This window comes from Lepidochelys kempii, chromosome 7 (genome assembly GCF_965140265.1).
Source record: "Lepidochelys kempii isolate rLepKem1 chromosome 7, rLepKem1.hap2, whole genome shotgun sequence".
Classification (NCBI taxonomy): domain Eukaryota; kingdom Metazoa; phylum Chordata; order Testudines; family Cheloniidae; genus Lepidochelys; species Lepidochelys kempii.
Window position 1 is genome coordinate 48,636,260 of NC_133262.1, and position 23,606 is coordinate 48,659,865.

Consider the following 23,606-nt stretch of genomic DNA (forward strand, 5'->3'; position numbering starts at 1 on the left):
GAGGCTGAGGTCCGGTGCTCTGGAAGCCTCAGGTGGACAGTGCTATATGCACACTGAGCTTTGTCATCCCCTTCATATCAGCAGCCCCCCGTCTCTTTACACCTTTCATCCCCCCTCTGCAAACCACTGTGGCTATTGCCATGGACCCTCTGCTGGATTCAGCCTGGACCGAAGAGCCCTTCCCAGGCTGCCTGCCACCAAGCCGAGAGCTTGGGGCCGGACCAACCGGTTGGGCTGAGGGACCCTCCCTCCCCTTACGCCCCCTCTGCGGCATCACCTGCCTTATCTGTCTCACACGCGGAGTGGCCCAAGGTGGAATAGTGCATGTTGGGACTTGTAGTCCCCAGGAGCCACGCCAGCATGTTCACCAGGAGAGCGGTGCAACAGACTCCAGTTTATACCGAATAGGTGCAGGGCTTGTGCTCCGGGCATGATGCCAGGCAAGCACCATGGTGAGCAAAGCGTGGGCAGCTCCCTGGTCAGTGCCCCTCACTTGGGAATGGACAAAGCACCTGGTCTCCTGTGCAGATGAGATTAGGGCTGAGTCCTCAGTGAAGATGGCTTAGCTGGCAGGCGCTGCTGCATCCCCCCAGAGGGGCTGGGCTGTCAACTGACAGACGCCGCTTTCCTGGAATACGGCTTCTGTTTGTAAGCTCAGATGCCCCAAGCATGCCTTACCCGGCTCTTACTGAGAGATTTCCTGGACAGAGCAATCTTTGTGGCCTCGCTTCCTGCCCTGGCAGCCTGGAGTCAGTCTCCTCTCAGACCCTGCGTTCACGTGGGCCGGGGAAGGTGGGAGATGGAACAGATCAGATTCCAAAGTGGGGGAATGGTCCCGCTATTGTGGGGAACTTTCCTGCCTTCTGCACTACCCCGGTGAGGTGGGTTAGCAAAAGGATCTGAGTCCTCGCTCCCACTTCCTTTACACAGTGGCCTCCCTGCCCTTGAGGACTCCCCTTCCACTCTCCTGTCTGGCAGAGTCCTCGTAACCCCAACAAGGCTGGGCCCAGGATTCCTGAAGGGCTCGACCCCCAACCCTGCTGAGTCACCTAGGACAGGGGCTAGGGTGTCCCCACTCCAGGGTACTCTCTCTGCACTGGGCACTTCTCTGACCCACTGACCATTACATACAATTTAAAGCAAATGCAAGTTATTTAATCAACAATTACTTTAAAAAAGAATAAGGAAAAATGGGAAAGGTTAAAGGAAACACATCACCCCGCTCTGTGACAGGGAACATCACAAGCAGTGTCTCTGGAATGTCAGGGCCGTTCACAGTCTGTTACTTGTAAGTCCCAGGCCTTCGTCTCAGGCCCTGGCTGTGCTGCAGGGATGCTGTGGGTTGGACACTTGCTCTGGTGGTGGCCACACGCCTCTGGGCTTTGGGTGGTGGAGCCCTTCTTCCCAGCATCAGCCCCCCATCGGGTTAAGATCCCCCTCCCAGTCTGGCCTGCAAGGACCCTTGGCTGGGGGTGTCTTTCTGCGCTGGGCCCTTTGCCCAGGGTCCCCCCTTGGCTGGCCCCAGTTGCTCACCACACCTGGCTCCAGCCCCAGCTCCACTCTGCCTTAGCACTGACGCTGCTGCTCTGCCTCCAGCCCCTTGGGCTGCTTCTCTGGCCCCTCTGGCTCTGTGGCTGCAGCTCTGCTCCCATCACAGGATCTGCACTATGGGCTGCTTCTGTGACTCTGCTCCCAGCTCTGATCCTGCTTCCTGGTCTGCTTTTCTGGACCCTCTGACTGGCAGGGCTCTGGGTGCTCCCCAGCTCAGCTCGGGCCCCTGCTTTCTCCTTAGCTCGGCCCCACTCTGTCTGACCCAGGCAATTCCAGCTCACACAGAGGACGGGACCCACCCTGGCCTCCTGACTCCCTGATTAGGCTGCCTGCCCTGTCATTCAGGCTGACCTGGAGCATTGGCCTCCCCCCTGGGGGACTGTCAGTCTCAGGGACCTGATTTCACATCAACCCTTCCCCTTTTAGTACTGGGAGCTAGCCAATCAAAACACCCCCACTGAATGTTAGTAAGGGGGCAACAGTCCCCTTACAGCAGGGGTGGGCAAACTTTTTGGCCCTAGCCACATCGGGTACAGAAATTCTATGGAAGGCCAGGTAGGGAAGGCTGGGGGCCCCCAAACTCCCCCTGGCCGCGCCACCCTGGAGCACCGGTTCTGGCCTCGCTACAGCCGTGCCGCCCGGCCAGAGCTGAGCCAGGCTGCCCAGGTGCTGGGGGAACTGTGACTGCAAGGGAGGGAGGGGAGCAGAAGGTGAGGGGCCAGGGTCTAGCCTCCGCCCCACTCATCACGCTGCCGCTGCCGGGGAGTTGCTCTGGCAGGAGCTCAGGGGCCAGAGGGAAGGATCCTGTGGGACAGATGTGGCCCACAGGTCGTAATTTGCCCCCCTCTGCCTTACACAGACTACTGAGGCAGCAAGCTGTGAAGTGTTTTGTGAACAGTCCAGAATAGAAGCCAGATCTCCCCACCCATCTGTGGCTCATTCCCATGGGACCCCTTGCCAGAAGTAGAGCCTCTAATGGTAACTACTTATTCTCCCTTGGTTTGAACTTGGATTTGGGGGTGAACTTGGGTCCTCCTCAGGTGACTTTCCCTGGCTGGCACGTGTAACGGACTGCCCAGCGTGCCCCAGCGCAGTGACACCTGAGGTGGTTTTAACAGCAGGGTTATTGCAAGTTGGTTTGAAATCATTGCTGCGCTCTGCAGACCCAGCCACCAACACCCTGATGCTCCTCCTCAACCTTTAGTATGACAGAGGCAGCCTTGTCCAGTGTTAGAGCAGGGGCCTTGGGAGCCAGGGCTCCTGGGCTCCAGTCCCAGGTCGAGGAGGGCCAAATGGGAGTGAGTGGCATTGGGAGTTGGCACTGAGTGCCACTCAGATTTGGCGGCGGGGTGGCCGGGCCAAACTGGAGCGGCACTGTGACCATGTGGGACAATCACAAAGTCCGGAGGGGAGCGCTGGGCCCACCTTGCGGGAGGGGAGCTGCCACTGGAGATGAGTGTGGCATGGGCTCGCCCTTCCCTCCATCCCGTGCTGGGATTAGGGAGGGAGTGCCAGGGCGTTGCTGTGGGTGGTCAGTACCCCCTTAGCAGGGCAAGGAGTCTGGGAGTACCCATTGCCTTGGCAGGCTGCAGCCACCCCTGCCTATGTCAATTTCTCCCTCTGGAAAATGGGATGAAGTAAGCAGTACCTCTGGGGAGACGGGGGGTCCTTGTCCGACGCTCTTCGGGATCCTTGCAATTACAGCCGATGGCAGGGACTATAAACCCCAGAGCTAAAAGAACAAGACGAAAGCTGAGAAACAGTTGGAGAATATTAGCTAGACCCCAGGGTACGTTCCCTTCTCTCCCATGTCTGCCTTTTCCAGCCCTTTCCCCACTGATTAATGGGCTTGTTTGAATCCTTCCTCAAGTGGCTTTTTAATCTCCAGAAGCCTGAGCTGCAGGTACCAGCCGATCAGCCAGGGCAGGTCCTTGGCAGCTGCTCTGCGTGAGTGCAGACTAGCTGAGCGGGGTGTCACTGGCCAGGAGGTGGGGGTGGCCAGGTGGTCTGGCTGGAGCAGACGCAGCTTGGGTGGGCCCTGGATGGCTCAGGGGCTGGAAGCAGGGAGCTGGGGCATTGTGTCTTCGGGGTGCTGGCTCCGATGGGGGTGACTGGAAGCTCTTAGCAGCTGGTGGCTGCTTGGTGATGTTCACAAAGTGAAGGGGCTGTCCCAGCTCCTGATAGACAGGGGTCCCCCTGGCCATGCCCGCCACCCATGCTGGCACTAATTGCCCCTTGGTGGAAGTGTTAGCCGAGGACTGAACAGACCATGGGGGTATCTCAGGGAGGGATGAAGTGCAGGGGCCGTGTGCCTGGGGATAAAGATGGGCCCCTCCAGCTGCTGCCCAGCGGCTTTGTTCCACCCCAGAGGCAGGTGCATTTCAGTGGCGACTAATGCAGTCTCAGCAAGTTGCTTGTGTTATCTCCTCGTTACATTCCTAGAGTGCTTTGGGATCCTTTATTTATTTGTATGACAGCAGCATCCAGGCACTGCAACATGAGCCAGCCCCTGCCCCAGAGAGTTTGCCAGCTGACTAGCCGGGACAAGCCAAGGAAGGATTATTATCCTTGTTTACCAGATGGAGAAACTGAGGCACGGGGCATGAAGGTCCCACAGGGCATCTATGGCAAAGCCAGGAATGACCCCAGATCTCCTGCCCTCCCCCCGTCTATGGCCGTCACCCCAAGACCCCTCTTCGCTGGACTGAAAGGCCCCAGGGCAGCCGCAAAGTTATTTTAATAATAACCATATTTTCCAAAGATGTTTGGCAGAAACGAACCCACAACACCCCCTCAGCCCGAGGCAGGGGACAGGGCAGGGGCTCCCCCTTGCCGGCAGCCAGCAGCCCATAAAGACGCACTGTCCATGTCAGCCATTTCCCAGCGATTGGCGGGGAGGGGCACACGGTCCCACAGAGGGAGCATTGTGCTGCCTGCCAAGGCGTCCTGTGCTCACTGCCCTGGAGCCCGGCGAGCTGCCTCTGCCAAGGCCTTGTTTCCAGTTCGTCTCCCTTCCTGCCCCCACTGGCTAGCCTGGAGCTCCCCCTCACTCTTTGGCTGGCACCGAGGCCGGCTGCTGCCAGCCCCATTGGAGAGACTTTATTAATCCTCTGTCTCTCGCTAGTGCTGAACCATTTCCATACCAGCTGGGGCACAATGGGCACTGCTGAAGTGGGGACTGGCAGCTCGGCCCCTCTGCCATGACCCACCCCCCCTCTCTAGAGTCAAACCCTGAGCCAGGCCAGCAGCTAACATAGGGCCCAGCCTGGCAGCCAGAACCGTCTGTCTCCAGCTCATGCCGGTAGCTCTCACGCTTGCCCTACGCTGCCCGTGAACGGTCAACGGCAAAGAGCCGATGGGAAACTAATTGCTGGGGGCTGAAATTGCTTCCCACTCGTCCTGCCTGGGGAGACCCTCTCACGAAGCGTGCTGGGCCGTGCAAAGCGGTGTTGTTGTTTACACACTGTGACGAAGCAGGACTGTTCTTAATGTTTCCTCTGAATAGTGTGGGGGTGCCTCCTTTTCCCCTATGCAGTTTTTAAGTATCTAGGGAGTGGGATAAGGGTGTATGATCATTGCAGAGCCGTAGAGGGCAGGTGTGTGCAGGGGTCTGGACACAGAGAATGGCCAACACCCTGTTTCCTGGCAGCTGATGGCCTGGGCCCTTCCCCCCTGCAAGGTGAGAGCTGAAAGGTTGGAGAACAAAGGAATCAGGTGGCCTCCTGCCCCGGGAAAGGGACAAAGCCCAGAGGAGGAGGGGCTGGAGAGAATTTCAGTTTGGGGCTGGCTGGGGACGAGGAGTGAAGTGCAGACGTGGTTGTCTGGCTCGCTGCCCCCCAAAATGGACCCAGCTGAGGGGTCCTGTTCTCTGCACCTACAAGCTCAGTGTTAGACCATGTTCCTGTCATCTAATAAACCTTCTGTTTTACTGGCTGGCTGAGAGTCACATCTGACTGCGGAGTTGGGGGACAGGACCCTCTGGCTTCCCCAAAACCCCGCCTGGGCGGACTCGCTGTGGGAAGCACACGGAGGGGCAGAGGATGCTGAGTGCTCCGAGGTCAGACCCAGGAAGGTGGAAGCTGTGTGAGCTGTGTGTCCTGCAAACAGGGTGCTCACAGAGAGGAGACTTCCCCAGAGTCCTGCCTGGCTTCGTAGGGAGCAGTTCCAGAGCATCACGCGGGGACTCCGGGACACACGCCCAGTGCTTTGCAGGCTGTTGGGGTCTCTTGCCCACTGCTGAAATGCGGGCACCTCTGGGGTGGACCATGGCAGCTGTTTAGCAGCGCGCAGCAACACCACATGAGTAGTTGGGGGCCAGGAAGCGCGGCAGGAACCTGTATCCAGCTGAAAGTGCAGGGGAAACTAGAAATCCAGCTGGCAGCTCCCCAGACACTGCAGATCCCCACATACAGGGCAGCCAGTGGAGCAAGACACAGCGTTGCCTGCTGGGCACCGGCATCCCCTGGAGCTGCACCAGAGAGGAGGGATGCCGAAGTCCCTGGCCAGAGCTTGGTCTTTAGGGCAGGGTTGGGAGGTGGATTTGCATCTGGACCCAAAGCTCTGGGGTGTGGGGATGCCCAGGGCTGATGCCCCAGTTTATCAGCAAAGGAGAGGCTGCCCTGGACATAACTGCCATCTCGGCTGGGGTGCTGGTCATGCTGCCATTGGATCCGATGCCCCCTTGCCCTGCCCGTTGTGCTGTCATGCACCTCAGCCCTGCTGATTGCCCCGAACCAGCCCGGCACTTTTCAATGGGCAAGTGCACCCTGTGGTATCGGGGGCTGGGCCTTTAAGGGCTGAGCTTCCCAGACAGAGTGCACGTGGGGCGCTGAGACGCTCCGCCTTTTAAAGGCCCAGTCCCCACGGCACGCTGACCGGGGGCAGCCCCTTTGCACAACTATTATAGCTAAAGGGGCTACTGACTGTGTGGCTTGGTGGAAGCACAGTCCTTGTTGATTAATAATCACTGCCCCCATGACAGCAGGAGACCTCCAAGGGCAGCCACGCTCCATAGACTGACCCTGCCCATGGGTCACCCCCAGGGTTTGCACCCAGAAACTTTACCATCGTAGCACTGGTTGCTCGTGCTGGAAATAAAGGGGTGGCTCTATTAGGTGGTAGCTGTAGTAGGCTTTTATCTTTCAGCAGCCCAGTCGTGACAAAGGACTGCGACGTGCCCTTTGCCAAGGTGCTGGAACCGTTGCTTTCCACCCAGCTAGCTGGCAGGATGGGATCAGCGGGGAGGCCAGGGCAGAGCCATAAGCATGGCTAGGCTGGGTCCGATCAATCATAGAATCATAGAATCATAGAATATCAGGGTTGGAAGGGACCTCAGAAGGTCATCTAGTCCAACCCCCTGCTCAAAGCAGGACCGATCCCCGACTAAATCATCCCAGCCAGGGCTTTGTCAAGCCTGACCTTAAAAATCTCAAAGGAAGAAGAGTCCACCACCTCCCTAGGTAACCCATTCCAGTGCTTCACCACTCTCCTAGTGAAAAAGTTTTTCCTAATATCCAACCTAAACCGCCCCCACTGCAACTTGAGACCATTGCTCCTTGTTCTGTCATCAGCTACCACTGAGACCAGCCAAGCTCCATCCTCTTTGGAACCCCCCTTCAGGTAGTTGAAGGCTGCTATCAAATCCCCCCCTCACTCTTCTTTTCTGCAGACTAAGCAAGCCCAGTTCCCTCAGCCTCTCCTCATAAGTCATGTGCTCCAGTCCCCTAATCATTTTTGTTGCTCTCCACTGGACTCTCTCCAATTTGTCCACATCCTTTCTGTAGTGGGGGGCCCAAAACTGGACACAATACTCCAGATGTGGCCTCATCGGTGCTGAATGGAGGGGAATAATCACTTCCCCATATCTGCTGGCAATGCTCCTACTAATACAGCCTAATACGCTGTTAGCCTTCTTGGCAACAAGGGCACACTGCTGACTCATATCCAGCTTCTTGTCCACTGTAATCCCCAGGTCCTTTTCTGCAGAACAGTCGGTCCCCAGCCTGTAGCGGTGCATGGGATTCTTCCATTCTAAGTGCAGGACTCTGCACTTGTCGAACCTCATCAGATTTCTTTTGGCCCAGTCGTCCAATTTGTCTAGGTCACTCTGGACCCTATCCCTACCCTCCAGTGTATCTACCTCTCCCCACAGCTTAGTGTCGTCTGGGAACATGCTGAGGGTGCAATTCATCCCATCATCCAGATCATTAATAAAGATGTTGAATAAAACTGGCCCCAGGACCGTCCCCTGGGGCACTCCGCTTGATACCGGCTGCCAATTAAACATCGAGCCGTTGATCACTACCTGTTGAGCCTGACAATCTAGCCAGCTTTCTATCCACCTTATAGTCCATTCATCCAATCCATACTTTTTCAACTTGCTGGCAAGAATATTGTGGGAGACCATATCAAAAGCTTTGCTAGCCAAGGTATATCACATCCACCACTTTCCCCATATCCACAGAGCCAGTTATTTCATCGTAGAAGGCAATCAGGTTGGTCAGGCTTGACTTGCCCTTGGTGAATCCATGTTGACTGTTCCTGATCACCTTCCTCTCCTCCAAGTGCTTCAAAATGGTTTCCTTGAGGACCTGCTCCATGATTTTTCCAGGGACTGAGGTGAAGCTGACCGGTCTGTAGTTCCCCGGGTTCTCCTTCTTCCCTTTTTTAAAGATGGGCACTATATTTGCCTTTTTCCAATCATCTGGGACCTTCCCTGACAATTGGAAAAAGTCCCCCCATGAGTTTTCAAAGATAATGGCCAATGGCTCTGCAATCACATCACTCAATTCCCTCAGCACCCTCGGATGCATTAGACCCATGGACTTGTGCATGTCCATCTTTTCTAAATAGTCCTTAACTTGTTCTTTCACCACTGAGGGCTGCTCACCTCCTCCCCATACTGTGTTGCCCAAAACAGCAGTGTGGGAGCTGACCTTGTCTGTGAATGGTTCGTCTTAACAGTATCATGTCTCTGAGCTTCCGGGGGAGTGGTCCCCTCCTGGCTTCTGGCAGTCAGAGGTTTAGGGTCACCCCAAGTGTGGGGTGGCATCCTTGGCCATCTTAACCAATGGCCACTCATGGACCTATCTTCCATGGACTTACCAAGATCTTTTTTGAACCCTGTTATACTTTTGACCATCACAACATCCCCTGGCAATGAGTTCCGCAGGTTAATTGTGTGTTGTGTGAAGAAGTCCTTCCTCTTGGTTGTGTAAAACATACTGCTTGTTCATTTCACTGGGCGACCCTTGGTTCTTGTATCATGGGACAGGGTGAATAACGCTTTTCTACTCACCTTCTCTTAATTGGTCATGATTTCATCAACCTTTCTCACATCCCCTGTCAGTCATCTCTTGTCTAACCTGAACAGCCCTGCTTTGTCCGGCCTCTCCTCACATGGAAGCTGTTCCATACCCTGGCTCATCCTTGGTGCTTTTCTCTGAACCTTTCCCAACTCTGTTCTCCCCTGGGACTGCCAGACCTGGGCACAGAATTCCAGGGGTTAGACAGCGTTGTGATGGCAGGGGTGCTGCTGGCAGCTGGAAAGGGGCCAGCTCGGTGCTTGAGCTCACTCCATAGACATGCTGGCCTTCCGGGTGGGTGCTGGCATGACAGGTGTGGGTGGTAATAATGCCATCCCGGCAGCAGCCTGGGCTTGGAGTGCTCGAGGCTCCCTATAGGCTATCCAGAGCTTGCCTGGCAGCCAGCACAGAGCGCGGGTCTTACGGCCTCAGCTGGGGGCTGGGCGAGCTGCCGCTCCCAGGTGTTTTTCACAGCTGTACCCAGGCGGGGCCCATCAGGGTGACCCAACGGAGACAGCATGAACGAGGGACTGGCCATCTAGGGCAGTCTCTGAGTGCCTCTCACAGCAGAGCAGCATCCTCCCTCCACCTGGCTGCCACTGGACCCAACCTGTGGTACCGAGCAGGTTGTCCTCTCTCCCTGCTGTCCCCGTAGAGCTGTGCCCATCACAGGACAGGTGGGGACAGTGCCATGCTGTGCACTGCCTGGGGAGGGGAGTGTGTCTCCAAGTGATGGGCTTGTTGGTTGGTGCCTCCAGGGGCTGCTGGCTCTGCCCCTTTGAGGCTGGCGGAGGGGCGATTGCAGGGATCCGGCTGACACCCATCTGTGGGGGGCGGGGGGGAGATGCCAGCCTTCACATAGCAGACAGCTCGTCAGCTCTCACCAGTCCCCAGCGAGATTTCCTTCTAGCACCCATGGGGAAGCCCCTGGGTGTGTCAGCTTCGAGCTGGTGGCCCCTTAGCAGCAGGCCCAGGACGGGTCAATGCGGAGGCCCCCGTGCCATAGCCCTGGGCAGATGCGGGACCCTGTGGCTAGCCTGGCTCTGTGGCTGCTGGCTGGGAAGGGAGGGCAGCTGGATGGCAGCAGGCTGGTGGGTGACCCCACTGGCATTTCGGTGTGCCCAGGGGGAGACTGATTTAGACCTGGAGGCCATCCCAAGATGGGATTTCGGGCAGGTCAAGCTCCAAGCCCGTGACCCGGACACATGTTATTCTGTTTGTGTTCCCAGCCCCACTGAGCCCCAGTCTGTGCTCTGCCGCCTGGCCCAGCCCCACGGGGAGACGCCATTCTCTAGGGCGACTGACTATTCTTCTTTCCCACAGCCAGTGCCGTCGCCCCAGTGAGCCCGGCATCCCCACCTGCTGGCAGAGATGGACCCCGGGGAGATCCCCATCCAGACAGAGCTGGTGGAGCTGGTGCCCAATGGGAAATACGCTGTGAACGCCTCGGCCATCCCCTTGGTGGGGAATGACAGGTAACTCCAGCGCATGGGCAGAGGGCTGGGGCTTGCCTGCCCAGAGCCAGCTGAGAGACAGGGTCATTCTGTCTTCCTGAACTTGGCAGGGGATGGGTTAGGAACCCTCGCCAGGTCCAGGCACAGTGAAGGCAGGTGCCATGCAAGTGTCCCCTTCGCAGCTCTGCCAGGGCTTCTCACTCCCGACCTGCAGCCCCCTGCTAGCCCAGCCCTGGGCTCCCCCACACACATCCCAGCTCTGCCAATGCCCCCCACTCCTGCCCCATGCCCCCCCAGGCTCTGCAACAGGCAGCCAAGAAAACAAAGTGAGCTGGGGGCTGATCCCTGTCTAGGGGCTCAGTGGAGCAGCCCCTTGGATCCCACGTGCTGTTCTGGCACCTCCATATGAGAAGGCCCCATTGCCGGGCTGAGAAGAGCCAGAAGCCCAAAAGGATTGAGTGGCTGGTGAGGCGGATTGATGGGGAGCCTGGCTGAGCGACAGCGCAGGGGGATGCAAGCAGGCACGGGGGGGGGGGGCAGGGGGGAGTGGGTAGCGCTAAGCTGCATGGGCAGGTCCTGCTCCAAGCAGCATGGTGCAGTCTGACCTCAAAGGGCCAGCTCCAGACTGAACCTGGGGAAGAATTTGCTTCCAAGAGGAGAATGACAGGACCACACACCCCAGTTCAGCCAGGAGCAGTAGTAGTCTATTAAGACTGGACACAGGAGAGCTGGGATCTGCTGCCTTGCAGGGTGATGCTGAGCAAGTCCCAGCCCCTCTCTGCCTCAGTTTCCCCAGGGGATCCTGGTGCTCACCCCGCCTGGAGGGGATCCTGTTTCTCGAGCACTTTGAGCCCCTTGGAGTATTGGTACTGGAGGAGGGTGAGGGATCCGTGCCAGTCATTCAGGGACCCTCTGCTTTACCATCCAGTCCCCCCCAGGGTGCCATCAGAGATAAGGCTCCCCAGGGGCAGGCTGGAACCTCCTGGCCAGTGGAGCGCCCTGGAGCGGGAGCCAAGGGAGGTGGAGGAGATGGAGTGGCATGGTCCTGTTCTGCCTTGTAGCCCGGGAGGTGGCAAGGGCAGCCCAGGTGGTGCTAGGGGGAGGGAGCACCCCACTGCGGTGGGTGGTTTATGGCTCTTCTCTCCCCCCTGCCTTGCTCTAGATTTGAAGAGCCCCAGCCCACCATGGCAGAGATGGAGGAGTTCCTGCCCCAGGGCCCTGACAAGAAGCAGACCCACTTCACGGATGTAAGTCCGGGCAGGAGAGTGGCTGGTGGGGTGACTGCAGCCTGGGCACCTCTTCACGCTGCTTGCCAAGAACCTGACCCTCAGGCAGGGCACAGACCCACTGCCCTTCACTGCAGAGTGGGGGCAGGACAGAGCAGGGGAGTGGGAGTCGGGAAATCCAGGTCCAGCACCCTGCCACCATGGGCTGTCCCCTGAGCTCATTCCCTGGGTCATAGAGAAAGCTGGAGAGATCGCCCGGGTTCTTTGGTTTCACCATAAACATCCAGTTTAGCGTGTGTGACCCATTTGCCCTCTGGTGGCTGGTCCTTCTAGAGGATAAAAGCCTACTACTGCTGCTCACAGCTTATGGAATTGTTCCCCTAGCCCAAGTGATCAGAGCTCTTGCATTTAGTGCTGGTGACCCCTGTGGGTGCGCGAGTGGACTTGTTACATGGACTTGATGGCTGCCCTCTTGGCCTGCTCCCCAGGTATTGAGCCAGGTGCCAGGCTGCCCTGCAGGGGCACAAGAGCAGGGCACCAACCCTAACCGGCTGTGAGTTCTACACTTAGATTTCACCAAGTGTGAATTCCTCAGGCACTAGAACAGGCTAACTCTGGAGTCACCAACCATCCCCTTGTGTCTATCCTGCCACCCAGGCAAGTCTGCCTTTGTGACAGAGGGTCCCTCGTGCCAAGGATCACAGCAATAGTCAGGTTGCTCCCAGTCCCAAGGGGCCCCTCACTAAGCCCAGGTCAATTGCACCTTAGACCATAGGCACCGACTGGAGCACCCACGGAAAAAAAATGGTGGGTGCTGAGCAGCCCCCCAGCAGCGCCTCCCGCCCACCAGTGGGCCCTGCCCATCAGCACCTCCCCCTGCCCTGCAGTGCCTCCCACCCGCTGCAATCAGCTGTTCCGTGGTGTACGGGAGGGATGGGGGAGAGGGGAGGAGCGAGGGTGGAGCATGCTCAGTGCAGGGGATGGGGAGGGGAGGGGCAGGAAGAGGCAGGGTGGGGGTGGGGGCAGGGGTGGAGCAAGGGGGTGCACCCCCTAGGACATTAGAAAGTTGGCGCCTGTGCCTTGGATCTCACCCATAGACAGCACTCATAGCCAGTCCTGAAATAAACTCTCCAGCGCAGTGATACTCCGAGTGAGGTTCGGGAGCCGCAAGTGGCTCTTTAACGTGGCTCTGTGGCTGTTCATAGCACATGATGTTAAAGCCCCGTGTGATTTCATTATTAACCAATCCAAGTTAGTAACCAATCCGGATGCTTGTACTGTGTTATTAACCGACTGTGGAATAGTTGGCCGTTCGTGCTGTGAGAATAGTGTGTTAGTCAATGAAACAAGGAATTCACGTGACTGGAGCTCTTTTGGGTCATGTTGCTCGCTAATTTGGCTTCTGAACGGCTGAGCTCGCAGTATCACGGCTCTATAGATGTATTGACTAGGAAAAGGAGAGAGGAGAGCTCTTTGGGAGGTTAAAGCGGCTAAACACAGACACACCCAAATGAATTCCAGTCTCATGTTTCACAAAGTAATAGAAGCTTCTCTGATAAGCAGGCTCTATCTGTCCTTTGCAGCTAACCCAGGCTAAGCACTGTGAATCTCTTGCTTATGCCCAGTAATCCTTGCCCCTCAGAGTCCAAGCAACATAAAAGATCCAGTTCCTCCTTGTCAGGGTTTTTTATTCCTCTCCCCCTCCCCACTTTCTGCTTCAAGATGCAAATTCAGCTGCTGGGAGGAATTCAGGAGTATGGCTCCTCTTGGGGGAGGGGGCAGCAATCAGAAATCTTTCCTCCTCTGATGCTCCACAAGGGTTCAGCTGGTGTCACTGGGCCTCCTTGGTTGGGCCAGAGCTGAGACCTCCCGTTCACACCCCATTCGCACTGGTTAATGCTTCTCTCCTGTCTGGTGGTTGCCAGTTTCAGAGCAAAGACTTCACTGTTACCCCCTAGCATGGGACAAAGGTATTATAAACCAGATTAATGACCACAGCGACACACAGCATTCCATCACGTCCAACCCCCTAAGCTCATTTGTATAACGCTAATACCAAGGTTAATAAGGCTAACGCCCAGGGAGTCAGGCTGGCTCCAGCTGTGTGCTTGTCATGGGTCAGTCGACACCTAGGGGCCTTGGCATGAGCTGGCCCCTGATGTGCCAGAATCGCAGCGGGGCCTTCTAGATCTAAGAGCAGGAGCGACTACAGCTGGAGTTGAAGAGCCAGGCTGTGGAAGTGGGGCTCTCTCGGAGGGGGACCCCTAAGGCCTGCTGCCCAGAGGGGTGCGGCAGCTTAGGGCAAGGAGGCAGGATATTGCGGAAGAGGGATTACAAGGGAAATAACAGCCCTTAGGAAGGAGGAATGTACCCTGGGCAGTGACGGAGGCGCTGGTACCAGTAACATGGTAGTAGCCCAGAGGATCTGCCAATGGGCCCAGTCCCCACATTTCCGCAGCCAGAGGGTTAGCTGGGGTGCTCGAAAGGCATTGCCCTGTGTGAGTGGCAGGTACTGGGGGACAGGGGACAGGTGGGTATTTCCAGCTGGGGACACGGGGGGCTTTGCCCAGCAGCAGCGTGTGACCCACTGTGTCCCATCTGTGCAGTTCGAAGGGAAGACCTCCTTTGGCATGTCCGTGTTCAACCTCAGCAACGCCATCATGGGCAGCGGCATTCTGGGGCTAGCCTACGCCATGGCCAACACTGGCATCCTCCTCTTCCTGTGAGTGAAGCTCTCCACATGCCTCGCGCTGGGGGGTCGGGTGCGGCTGGGGCCAGGGCGGGAGGGGCCTTGGCCCACACTTGGGGACTGAATCTGCTGTTAGGCCTGTGTGGGTGGGTACAGACCCAATGATGAGAATGGGGAAGTCTGGGGATGGATGGATGGAGGGAGGCTGGTGTGTGGGGATGGATGAATAGATAGAGGCGTGTGAGGGGCATGCGCACACTCAGCATTCGCACGCTGCGGGTGTTACACGTGCTGTTGGGGGGCCGACCCTGCCTGCGCTGTCCCGCAGCTTTGCGGCCGCGCTGGCTGACAGGAGCAGGGATGGGCAGAGGGCCCGTGGGTGGCTGGGCCCAGCTGGGATCCCAATGCCGCCAGTGATCCTGCTGGCACAATGGCTCTGGCTGCCCCGGAGCAATCAGCCAGACACGGGGGATTCCCCCTGGAGACAGACTCGGCAGGGGCCAGACATGTCTCTGCCTTAGGAGCTGCATTTGACACCCCTTGGCACGGCACAACTCAGCACGCTGTCTGCTCCACCACCCACTCTCGCCCCCCCACCCCCGGCAGGCCCCAGTTCCCCTCTCCCACATAGATCCGCCAAGGGCCAGTGATATGCAGCAACCCCCAGCTTGACCCATCCGACACCACATCTGACCTCGCCAGAGCCCCCAGGGTGGCCCGGGCGAGACCAGCTCATGGGTGAAGAGCAGCTGGTAGAGGCCGAAGCCGAGCGATGGTGCTGGTGAGCAGAGGAATCATGCTGGAGACTCTGGGCCACAAGGGAGTCTCCCCCCAGCGCTGAGCGAGGAGCAATCAGAGGGCCGGCCCAGCACCCTGGGGTGCCCAGATAGCCGCTAAGGGCTGTGTAGCTCTGCTGGCTGCTCTGCCCAGCTGCCCCAGCTGCACAGGTCGCCCAATCAGCAGCCGCCTGGTTCTCTGTGGGGCTGAGGAGCTGCTTGGCGGCTGGCAGTGGTGGGTGAAGGGGGCTACTGCCTGACATCCTCTGCTTCCCACTTCCTTGTTAGGCTGCGGCCTTAATGAGGAGCTGGTGGATCCGCCCTCCCATTCCCCACTGGTGGGAGCAGCGGGGCCGCCGGCAGCTGTGGACTTTCCCCCAGGTCGTTGCTTGTTGTGGCACTGCTCACAACTATTCAAACAAAGCAGCGAGGGCAGCCAAGGCCGGGCTTCCAAGAAGCCGATTTTCCATTGACCGAGAGAGGCGGGAGGTCCCTGCATCCAGGGAGGGGAAATGACCCCGGAGGGCAGCTTTCCAGGGCGCCTCCTGCCATTCCGCGGGGCTGCAGGGCACTCCCTGAGACCCAACCCCCTTGCGCCAGGCGCTGTACACACCGATAGCCAGAATCGGCATCGGCCCCAAGGAGCAGGCCACCTAAATGGACAAGGGCCTTAGCTCCGTTGTGCGGATGGGGAACTGAGACCCCAATCCACATCCTTCCACTGCTCGGTGCCTCCAAGCACCACCTGCCCCCAGTGTCCCAGCCCCCCGCAACCCAGTGGGCAGTGGCCAGTGGGCCCCAGAAGCCTTTCAGCAGCTGGCGTCGCTCTGTGAGGCCCCTCAGAAGAATCCCCCGATGCCGGCCCCGGGGCAGCTGTCACCCACAGGGTCACGTACCAGGCAGAGGAGGAAGGCCTGCCTAGCTCAGCTCCTGGCATGGTAATAAAACTCCGGACTGTGTGACCGGAGAGATTAGCGCTGCTGCTTGCCTTGGATGGCACTGGGAACAAATAGCAACGAGGCCACCCAACCAGCCGGGCACTGGGCCACTGTGCGCTAGGCAACGGGGTGACCTGGGCTCACCACCCCGCCAGCTTCCGGCAGGGGTGGTGTCTGTGGGTCACGAGGAGCTGGTGCTCATCTTGGTCACGTGTCCCTGAAAGCAGCACCCTGTCCATCCCGTGCCCTCCGCATGGACGCAGCATCATCTTCCTTGTGGCCAGTGCCAGGCTCCAGTACAGGGGGAGGAGAAGAGTGGAAGTGAGTGCCAGCTGGGCAGGATGGGAACAAATGGCTGGGGGTGATGGGGATGCAGGGCCGCCCAGAGGATTCAGGGGGTCTGGGATCTTCGGCGGCGGGGGTCCTTCTGCTCCGGGTCTTCAGGGCAGACATGGAGCGGAAGGACCCCCCACGGTCGAATTGCTGTCAAAGACCCGGAATAGAAGAAGCGGTGGCGGGTCCTTCACTCCGGGTGTGTTCAGCGGCACTGAAGGACCCGCCACCGAAAACTCTCGTGGGGGCCCCTGAAAACTCTTGAGGGGGCCACTGCGGGGCCCGGGGCCCGGGGCAAATTGCCCCACTTGCCCCCCCGGGTGGCTCTGTGGGGATGGAGACCTGGGGGGCACCGATTGGGCAGGATGCGTATGGGTGGTGGGGGGCACTGGCTGGGCATGGCTGGGTGGGGACCACTGGCTGGGCCGGATGGATATGGGCAGTGGGGGAAGGGTACCATCTAGCTAGCTATCATGTGCCTGTCACGATGGTATCTGGTCTGCAGCAAGCTCTCCTGTCCTGTCTGTGGGGTTGGCGCTGTGGAGGGAGTTCCTTTGCAGGCGGGATGACACCCGAGGTCGGCTGCTTTCATGGGCTCCGGTGCTGGGGTGGGTTAGTGCGGACACACCAAACCACAGTCCTGAACGCCCTGGCTGGGTGGCTGAGCCTTGAACCAACTCAGCCCTGAGGACAGCCCGCTCCAGAGCCCAGCAGGCACCTACTCCTAGGACAATTCTGCTGCTTCCTCACACACTCAGGTAGGACTCGGGTGAGGCCCAGCTCCACAGCGGTTGGCCCTTCCCAGAGCCCCCAGCCTGAGCCCCCGCCAAAGCCTCCTGGGTTTGCGCTTAGAACAACCACAGATGCTCCGTTGCTCACGAAACCTTCGGAGGCGCCTTGGGAGACAAGTCCTGCTTTGCCCTCCTCTTCCGCATGTGCCTCAGTGCTTGCAGCACAGCAGAGTTGATCGGCCCCCGGATTCCTCCACCTGTGAAAACAAGCAAAATTTCAGGGGAGATTCCAAAACCACTGGAAATTTTCCAAGAAATGAAATTCTGGAAACCCTGGTTCGGGGGCCATCTGTCACGGAGTCCCCGGGCGATGCTCTGGAACTGCTCCCTACGAAGCCAGGCAGGACTCTGGGGAAGTCGCCTTTCTGTGAGCAGCCTGTCTGCAGGACACACAGCTCACACGGCTTCCACCTTCCTGGGTCTGACCACCGAGCACTCAGCATCCTCTGCCCCTCCGTGCGCTTCCCACAGCAAGTCCGCCCAGGCAGGCTCTTGGGGAACCCGGAGGGTCCTGCACCCTAACTTCGCAGTCAGACTCTCAGCCAGTGAGTAAAACAGAGGTTTATTAGATGACAGGAACATGGTCTAACACAGAGCTTGTAGGTGCAGAGAACAGGACCCCTCAGCTGGGTCCATTTTGGGGGGCAGTGAGCCAGACAACCACGTCTGCACTTCACTCCATGTCCCAGCCAGAGGCAAACTGAAACCCCCCTCCAGCCCCTCCTCCTCTGGGCTTTGTTCCTTTCCTGGGCCAGGAGGTCACCTGATCCCTTTGTTCTCCAACCCTTTAGCTCTCACCTTGCAGGGGAGAAGGGCCCAGGCCATCAGTTGCCAGGAAACAGGGTGTTGGCCATTCTCTGTGTCCAGGCCCCTGCACACACCTGCCCTCTAGGGCTCTGCAATGATCAAACACCCTTATCCCACTCCCTAGATACTTAAGAACTGCATAGGGAAACAGATGCACCCCCACACTATTCAGAGGAAATATTAAGAACAGTCCCACTTCGTCACACCATCGAAATGTTCCAATCTCCATTGCAACCTTTGAGAAATGGGGTTCGTTCTAGTTTTGCTAGAAAATGAAGTATAGTTCCAAACAAAGTGGTGTTTCACAATGAAAAATCAACAGTCCCATTCAGAGCTTTTTAACTGTTTTTTTTTTTAAACCAGTTTTTTTCTAAGTGAAATTTCATCCAAACCGCTATGATTTCACAGGAAATGTCAGTTTATCAAAACGGTATTTCCCCCAAGGAAAAATGTTTTGATGGAAGTTTTCCAGCAGGCTCATCCCACAAGCTCTGGGGAGTGGTGCAGTGCCATAATCTCCCCTTGAGATATGGGGAAACTGAGGCACAGAGCAGGCCAGAGACTCAACTACAGTGGCCCAGCCAGTTGATGCGAGAGCTGGGAATAGACCCAAAATCTTTGCTACGCGCACTGATCCGCACCTGTTCCCAGTTGCTTTTATCCAGTAATGGTGCAGCCTAGTGGATTGAGCCTTGAGCTGGGAGCCTAGACACCTAGATCCCAGCTGCACCAATGACCTTCGGTGAGTCACTTTCCCTCCATGTGCCTCACTTTACATGAAGTTAATGCTCATGGCTTTCTCTTTGGGGTGAGGACCATGCCTGCATGTGCTTGTACAGTGCCTGGCGCAGCGGGGTCTTAGCCCTGATTGGGCCACTATAGAAAGGAGCTGCAGGGGGTTGGAGTGGATCCATGACTGTTTGCATCCCGCTCAGCCAAAAGAATAGAATTTGCGCGCTCGGTTTCACTTCCTGGTTCCCATTCACAAGTTCCAGGCTGCTACAGTGGGGAAAATCCATCTCCTAAAACACATGGGGGCAACTTGCCTGACCCCGCAGCCCATTTCTGCTGGCTTCAGAGGGGTCACGCCTGATTTATCCTGGGGTATGTATGCAAGACACAAACCTGTTTCTAGCCCCATGAGTTTTCTAGCCACCACACTTTAACAAAACCAGCATTCAGGACTCCCTGGTGGTGATCTGTGCTGTGAAACGACTGAGGCCGTGTCCGGGTTGCTGATTAGCTACGCAACATGGCAAGACACGTGCCCTCAGCTCTCCGCATCACAGCAGAACTCAGGTGGATGTTGGAGAGCCGGGGGGGCGGGGGTTCCCTTTACTGATAGGAAAGTGTTTTTACACCTGAGTAAAACCAGGACAAACAAATCCAGAGACAAACCTCCAGCTGATGGCACTGATCCGCACTGCCTGGTTCCCCCCAGCTGTGAACCCGCCCTGAGATTCTGGGGGTAGCAGGAGAGAAAAGAAAATCTTCTTCCCTAAGAGACAGCTGGGGAAAAGCCCATTCAAATGCAAGCAACGCTGGCAGGCGCCTTGTTACCTAGCGGGACTAATGACAATGGATCTGAGCGGAAAGTAAAAGGGCATTAATTAGCCAGGACCCGATCCTGTTCTTGGAGCCACACACCAGGCTGGGTGAGAAGCTGTGAAAAGGTGGTCAGGAGGATCGGCTTATGACATTGTATGTAAGTCACTCAGGTGCTGTGCCTTGGTTTCCCCATTTGTACGGGGGGGGGGGAATGGCACTGCCCTACTCCAGGCAGGGAGGCTGCGAGGCTGAATACCCAACAGAGCATGAGGGTCTCAGATGCTGTGGCTGTGGAGGGTCAATCAGAACCAAAAACCCAGAGCTGTATTTCGGGCCCCAGTCCTATGATGTCTGGCTGCAGTTGAAATGCCCCATCCCACTACCAGGCTGCCCTGGTTCCTGTTACACGTGTCAGCGTGTCCATGCTGCAGACAGGGAAACAGAGGCAGACAGGGGTGGGTGACTCGCCTGCCATCACACAATAGGCCAGAACCAGGAATAGGACCCTGGTGTCCTGTCCCTCCGCCCACTGTCTCCTGTTTTAAACTCAACCTGTCCTGTGCTTTGGGGCCAGACCAGGTGAGAGCTGCCTGGTGTCCTGGGTCTGGAGTGCAGATGAGCGCTCCACTCTGGCTCTTCCTTCCGCGCGGGGAGCAGCTCTCTCAGGCATCGGCGCATCAGACGGCGCCTTGTTTTCAGTGCGCCCTGGCCGGAGGCTGGTTTGCTAGCTCCATTCTCAGACACAGCTGCCAGCAGCCCCCAGGCACGTGGGACACCATCGAACTCCTACGACACAAGGCAGAGCCAGAGCCAGCCTTCTGCATCGCCTCTGCGACATCCTCTGCTCAGCGGGTTCCAGCCAATTACAGCGTAGGGGCTTTGCTCAGTCCCCACGGCCTGAACGATCTCACTTTGGAAGCCAGAGCCAGCCCTGGTCCTCGCCGCTCTCCCACCACCAAGTATGCAGAGCCCCAAGGGGAGGCTGACGCCATGTGGCATGACATGGCAAAGTGACACTTTGTCCAGGGTGATCTCGGGGGTTCCTGGGCATCACGATGCCCTCGTCCTGGCGCAGGTGTGGATGGTTTGGGTCCCTTTTGTCCAGTGCACCCAGGTGACACAGCTGTACCGAGAGCTGGGCAAGTCCTCGTGTGGATAGGACAGCAGGATTCTTTGGGCGTGGATCCATCCAGCTCGGGGTGTCCTAACCTCCCCGTGGCTCCAATCTCATTCCAGAACAGCTGTGTCCAGCAATGGCTCTGTGGCAGTGGGGGATCCATGGCCCCCTCTGGCTCCTCTGGAAAAGCTCCAGGTCCCTGGCTGGCCAGAGGGAACCAAAGGCCCTTCCAAAGCAAACACGGCAGGCTGCGATTTGAAATGACCATAAACAGGAGGAGAGGGGCTGGGCAGGCCACATGCCTGGGAACATGTAAATAGCTCTGGGGGTAATGACATCTCCAAGAACAGTGCCGAGGAACAGGGCCCCCAGGCCGTCCCAAACCCCGGAGCGCCCCCAGACAGTCATGTCTATCTTCTGCCGCCAAGCATCAGAGTGCCTGGGTGCCTTCCCTGTACCCCTGACGGGGTCAGAGCTCTGCTCGTGGGTGGGCTGTAGGCTTGATTGGGGGAGGTTAGATTGTTACGAATTCACTGCAATGGGGTTGTCTTAGTTGATTTGTTTCCGGCTGATTTTAATTGTTGTTTTCCTAGGTGGGTGGCTGATTGGTTGTTTGAGGAACTGTGTGAGTGGGTGAGCTGTTGGTTGAGTAGGTGGGTGGGTGTTTGTTTGGGTAGGTGGGTGGTTGATTGGCTGGGTGAGTGAGCGGCTGGGTGGCTGATTCTTTGAGTGGGTGAATGATTGATTGGTTGGCTGGATGGGTAGTCGGTTGGTTGTTTGGCTGGGTGAGTGTTTGGCTAGGTGGCTGGCTGGGGTTTGTTGTGGAGCAAAGTTGTGAGTGTAGCTCCTATGGTGGAAGGGCCTTTTCAAAGAGGTTGGAGATGTTTCCTAAAGCCAGTTCGGCTCTGGGCTCGCTCTGGAAGTTTGCCCAGCAGCTGGACACTCCCCCTCCGCCACGATCCGGGGGGAGGGATAGGGATGCGAGGGGAGGGATAGCTCAGTGGTTTGAGCATTGGCCTGCTAAACCCAGGGTTGTGAGTTCAATCCTTGAGGGAGCCATTTGGGATCTGGGGCAAAAATTGGGGATTGGTCCTGCTTTGAGCAGGGGATTGGACTAGATGACCTCCTGAGGTCCCCTCCAACCCTGATATTCTATGATTCTATGATCCAGGACGCTTCGCCTATCCTCTCCACGCTTCACCCTCCTCCCCTCCCCTGGGCTCTGTCGCCTCGAGGAGCCCAGCTGACCCCAGGGCTCACAGATGGAGATTTGGCCTTTGGGTTGGCTGGGGCTCACTCTGCTCCTTGCTGGGAAGGTGTGGCCCAAGGCCACAGACTGGCATCAGAAGTGACTGGCAGCCAGTGGCAGGCGGGGGTGCAACAGCACCCACTGCCCTCTGGCCTCCAGATACACCCCAGGACGGGCATCAGGAGAGCGGGGAGCGGGGGCCCGTGGGATGAGCTAGAGGTGTGTTTCATTGACTGGGGAGAGACCGCTCCTAACAAACACCCAGCCCTTAACTCTTGGCTGGGTTCCACAAGGTTAATGGGTTTTCTAAGCCCCCACCCCCCATTATGCCACGGCAGCTGACAGGCAGCAGCTCCTCCGCTCTCCGCCCAGCACCACAAGCAGGGGGGACCCCGAGACGCGGATCGCACAGGTTGCGGTGCAGCTGGAGCCCTGCCGTGGGGCGGAGAGAGGGGCCAGGTGGAGCCTGCACTGAACCCAGTGGGTTTTCCCCGGGGGCCAGCAGGGCCCTTTGGCTGGTGAATCCTCCCAGTTCCCCTGTATCAGTAACACGCTCACAATCTCTGCTGCAGAAGGGTAAACAGGGGCACAGAGGGGCTTGGGATCCAAAGGTAATGGGAGTGCCAGGACTCCACTCCTTGGAGAATCTGGCCCTCAGAGACACTCCCGGGCCACGCGGTACGTCAGCGCCTGTGACCCCTGGGGCTCTGGCCTGCCAGCCCTGAGCTTTCCGTCCCAGTAGCTCCCAGCCCGATGCAACCTCCTAGGGCTCTGCTCTCGACTCACTCATCTCCCGTCTCATTCCAGCTTCCTCCTGACCACAGTGGCCTTGCTGTCCAGCTACTCCATCCACCTGCTGCTGAAGTCCTCTGGGATTGTGGGTAAGACCCCAGCCAGGGAGGATGGGGGGGTCATCTCCAGGCCCAGCTTTCCCATTTGTGCCAGGTTCCCAATCCCCACACTTGTCACTTTGCACCCCCAGCTCAGGGTGGACTGAGGCTGACTGACCGCCTGCAGCCGGAGGGGAATGGCCTTTGCATGGCCAGGTAACCACACTGCCGTATGCTCCCTGTGTGCTAGGTGCCAGGCGGGGGCAGTGCGGGCAGGTGTTTGCCCCACTTGTGGGGTTTTGCTTTAAGCCTGGAGGTTGCAGACGGATTGTCCCCGCAGCAAGTCCCAGCACCCTGTCACTGCAGCCCACGTCAATGGGGCTGTGCGTCGGGCGAGATTACGCCCTGGGGGCCAGGGGCCAATACACCAGATGGGGGTGCTCAGCTCTCAGCCTAGGGGGCCAAGGGGCTAGAGCATCGTGCGGGGGATGCAGTCGTCTCCCAGTCCCCTAGTGCAGCAGCTATGGGGGCTCCATTCAGGGGAGGGGTCGTGTCGCAGGACTGGGTGGCCTGGGGTACTATGAGGGGGACGGTTCATATCTTGAGGCTGAGTGTACCTGGATGCCGAGGGGGGAGAGGTCGTGTAGTGAAGCTGGGGGAGGGGTCATGTGTCAGGGCCGGGAAACCTGGGGTGCTCTGGGGGGGAGGGGTTGTGTCTCGGGGCTGGCAGAGCTCCCTGCCCCCACCCCACTGCTAGCCCAGGGCTGAGGGCACCATGCTGGGGCTGGCATTCCTGGGTGCTGCTCCCTGCTGGTGTTGCCCTGGTGCGTGGCCCCTGTGGCTGCTCTCACCCTCTGATCATCCCCCCTGCAGGGATACGTGCGTATGAGCAGCTGGGCTACAGGGCCTTCGGCACGCCAGGGAAGCTGGCCGCGGCCACCGCTATCACGCTGCAGAACATCGGAGGTAGGAGGGAAATGGGCAGATTCCCTG

The 23,606-nt window shown here is 58.1% G+C and overlaps 1 protein-coding gene across 3 annotated transcripts in view; it reads left to right on the plus strand.

Moving 5' to 3' along the window:
* The window catches only part of SLC38A3 (solute carrier family 38 member 3), a 74,607-nt gene that overhangs the window by 32,936 nt on the left and 18,065 nt on the right, over window positions 1-23,606 (plus strand). For 2 of the 3 annotated variants that reach the window (XR_012159893.1, XM_073352598.1), the window contains exons 2-6: window positions 10,179-10,330; window positions 11,472-11,556; window positions 14,142-14,257; window positions 22,591-22,664; window positions 23,487-23,579. Coding sequence is in view for 2 of the 3 variants with exons in the window: in XM_073352598.1 (XP_073208699.1) it covers window positions 10,227-10,330; window positions 11,472-11,556; window positions 14,142-14,257; window positions 22,591-22,664; window positions 23,487-23,579 (472 nt within the window). In the remaining variant the exon portion in view is untranslated. Of the gene's footprint in view, window positions 1-10,178; window positions 10,331-11,471; window positions 11,557-14,141; window positions 14,258-22,590; window positions 22,665-23,486; window positions 23,580-23,606 lie in introns of those variants that run through there. The other variant, XM_073352600.1, reaches the window with a different exon arrangement.